General features: G+C 42.0%; 1 protein-coding gene across 1 annotated transcript in view; it reads left to right on the top strand.

The window, feature by feature from the left end:
• The window catches only part of SVOPL (SVOP-like), a 17,786-nt gene extending 15,726 nt beyond the window's left edge, over positions 1-2,060 (top strand). The window contains exons 16-17 of the mRNA XM_009333048.1: positions 8-121; positions 2,049-2,060. Of these exons, the coding sequence (XP_009331323.1) occupies positions 8-121; positions 2,049-2,060 (126 nt within the window). The remainder of the gene's footprint in view (positions 1-7; positions 122-2,048) is intronic.
• Positions 2,061-2,383: the final 323 nt, after the last annotated feature.

The raw sequence follows: 2,383 nt of genomic DNA, 5'->3' as shown, positions 1-2,383 counted from the left end.
CCTGCAGGTTCTGATGAGTGCTTCTTTCGTCGGGGCCCTGTGTCTTTTCTCATCCATGTGCGCCGTGTGTGCAATCTCTGCGCTCACACTGCCCATCGAGACCAAGGGCGTCGCGCTGCAGGTTTGTATTACCGCTCCAGGAGCTCCCGTGTATCTACATGCTATTTAGAAACTAGGAGATTATGATTCAGCCAGAATCCAAACCAAACTCTCCTGAGGGTTCATAAGCCAGAATAAGGCCTGACGGGCAAGCATAGGAACGTGCTGTTGCAGCAGCTTCAAGCACTGTCACCCCAGTTGCCTAAAGCTCATTTCTCATGAACCAACCAGGCCTGCCCTAGCCCCAGCTACCTCGTGCCAGCATGTTAGCTTCAGCCAGCGCAAGCCCCTCTTTGCTACTACCTCCAGTCCTGACTTGAGGTTGCTGCTTCACAGGCACACATTCTGTTCTGCCTGTGCTGCAGGGAGAGGGGACAGCAGGTGCAAGTAATACCTTAAACGACTAAAGCCATTTCTTCATCAAATTCAAGTCAAAAGCCCCAACTGAGCTTGGGGCTAAGCCCTTGTGGCTAGCGTTTCCTAAAAAGCAATCAGCCAAAACACTAAGCACAAAGATTAAGGGGGAAAGTTTAAATTCAGACAGCCTCCCGTGCACAAGTCGTGCTAGTTTCATTACAGGAGGTGGTGAGCGGTTTGTGATTCTAGTCAACTCAGCTATACCAGCATGGAAGTTTTCACGTCGTGCATGCAGCATGCCCACGTCACACTGCCTGTCATTCTGCAGTCTTACCTGTATAAACCAGAAGACCATGGGCTAAATAATCCACATTCTTCAGCAGCCTAGCACAAAGACAGATGTTTGATCAAGCTGTTTTATGTGGGCTTCAGAACCAGACTTTAAAAAAAAACTTTGTACAAACAGCTATTACATATATTTACACACACACACACACTCTTAACACACTTAACTTCATTGGGTCACATCTTCTAAGGTTTCCCCAAGGTGCATGGGACAGTTAACCTTAGGGTTTTCAGAAAAGCAACATAAACATTGCCTGCTTCTTTAAATGTTTGTCTTTTGCTTTTATGTTTTTATGCCATTTAAAATACCTATATGATATTCTGTAAAAGTCTGGGGAAAAAAAATAACCAAAGTTTAAGAAAGGAAGTGGGCAAAGCAACTTATTCTTCCCTTGTGGGTGAAATTCAACCCCATGCACAGAGGCCAGAGAGCCACTTAGGCCTTCAAATGTTTGGATTTACAATAATTACTAAGCAAAACACTTCATTAAAACCGCTTTAGACCTAAAAGGAAAGCTTTGATTCAGCTACAGTTGGATTAACTTTGGCTAACAGTGGTTGAGATAAATAGGAGTGTAATGATTCCTCAATGGGATCCCCCCTTTTCCTGGGGACTTAATAGCATTATTATCCTCCTTGCTACAAATAAGAGTCATAAGCTCCAGCTGCTGGCCTTTACATGCACAAGTCAAAACGACGGAAAAATAAAAATTTGCAGAACTAGTTGTGTACTCAGAGAAGCCACCATTAGGTCTTAAATTCAACTTGGTAACTCTTATCTCGTGGTCATTTCAGAGATTACATTCGTGTACGTAGTCATTCAGGGACTGCTGAATCACGACTGTTGAACGTATTGTCTGGGGGCCTCACACACAGAACAGTCATCCAATCCATGCAAGAATTTAAGTGCATGATGTAAAAGCTCTTTTAACATGGCAATATTTAGTCCTAAGGCTCCAGGCAATACATGTGCTCCTTAAAGCTATGTCTAAATGAACCAACTAAATAAAAAATATGTAACTTTTTGTGAAATCTAGACGATGACAATTAGAAAGCATATCTACTCTTGTCTCAGTTTATTAGGACAGCATCAGTCCACTCTCAAAGCAGTCATGGGGATTGCCTGTCAGGGGAGAGACCTTTTGGACATATCCAAAGGCATATTATTTTCCCCTGTATCCATTTCTGTTGGTTTTCGTGTGCATTTTATTAATTTTGTGTTTTTTTTTTTTCTTTCCCATTTTTAGCAAGCAAAATGAAAGCAAGTGTTTGATGTTGGATTGGGTAGGAAAGAAAAATAAACCTTTGGAATCTGTCATTTCCTGTGAGCTGCATTTGATGTTGAATGCTGCTCCATACCATTTCCATTATTAAAAATTGCAACTGATCAGTGTAAGAGCTATGATTTGTATAGACAAATGGCAAATTTCTCAAGGACATTCCCTTTCTTATGGCTGAATAAATAGATGCTTTCTACCTGTCCCGTGACGTGAGATGAAGACTCTTTACTACTAGTGCTATTAGTAGTGACATTACACGCACACACACAAAAACAACAACAAAAAACCCCCAGCCACCATTC

This window comes from Pygoscelis adeliae, unplaced genomic scaffold (genome assembly GCF_000699105.1).
Source record: "Pygoscelis adeliae isolate BGI_AS28 unplaced genomic scaffold, ASM69910v1 Scaffold38, whole genome shotgun sequence".
NCBI lineage: Eukaryota > Metazoa > Chordata > Aves > Sphenisciformes > Spheniscidae > Pygoscelis > Pygoscelis adeliae.
This window is presented reverse-complemented; position numbering and strand designations above follow the sequence as displayed.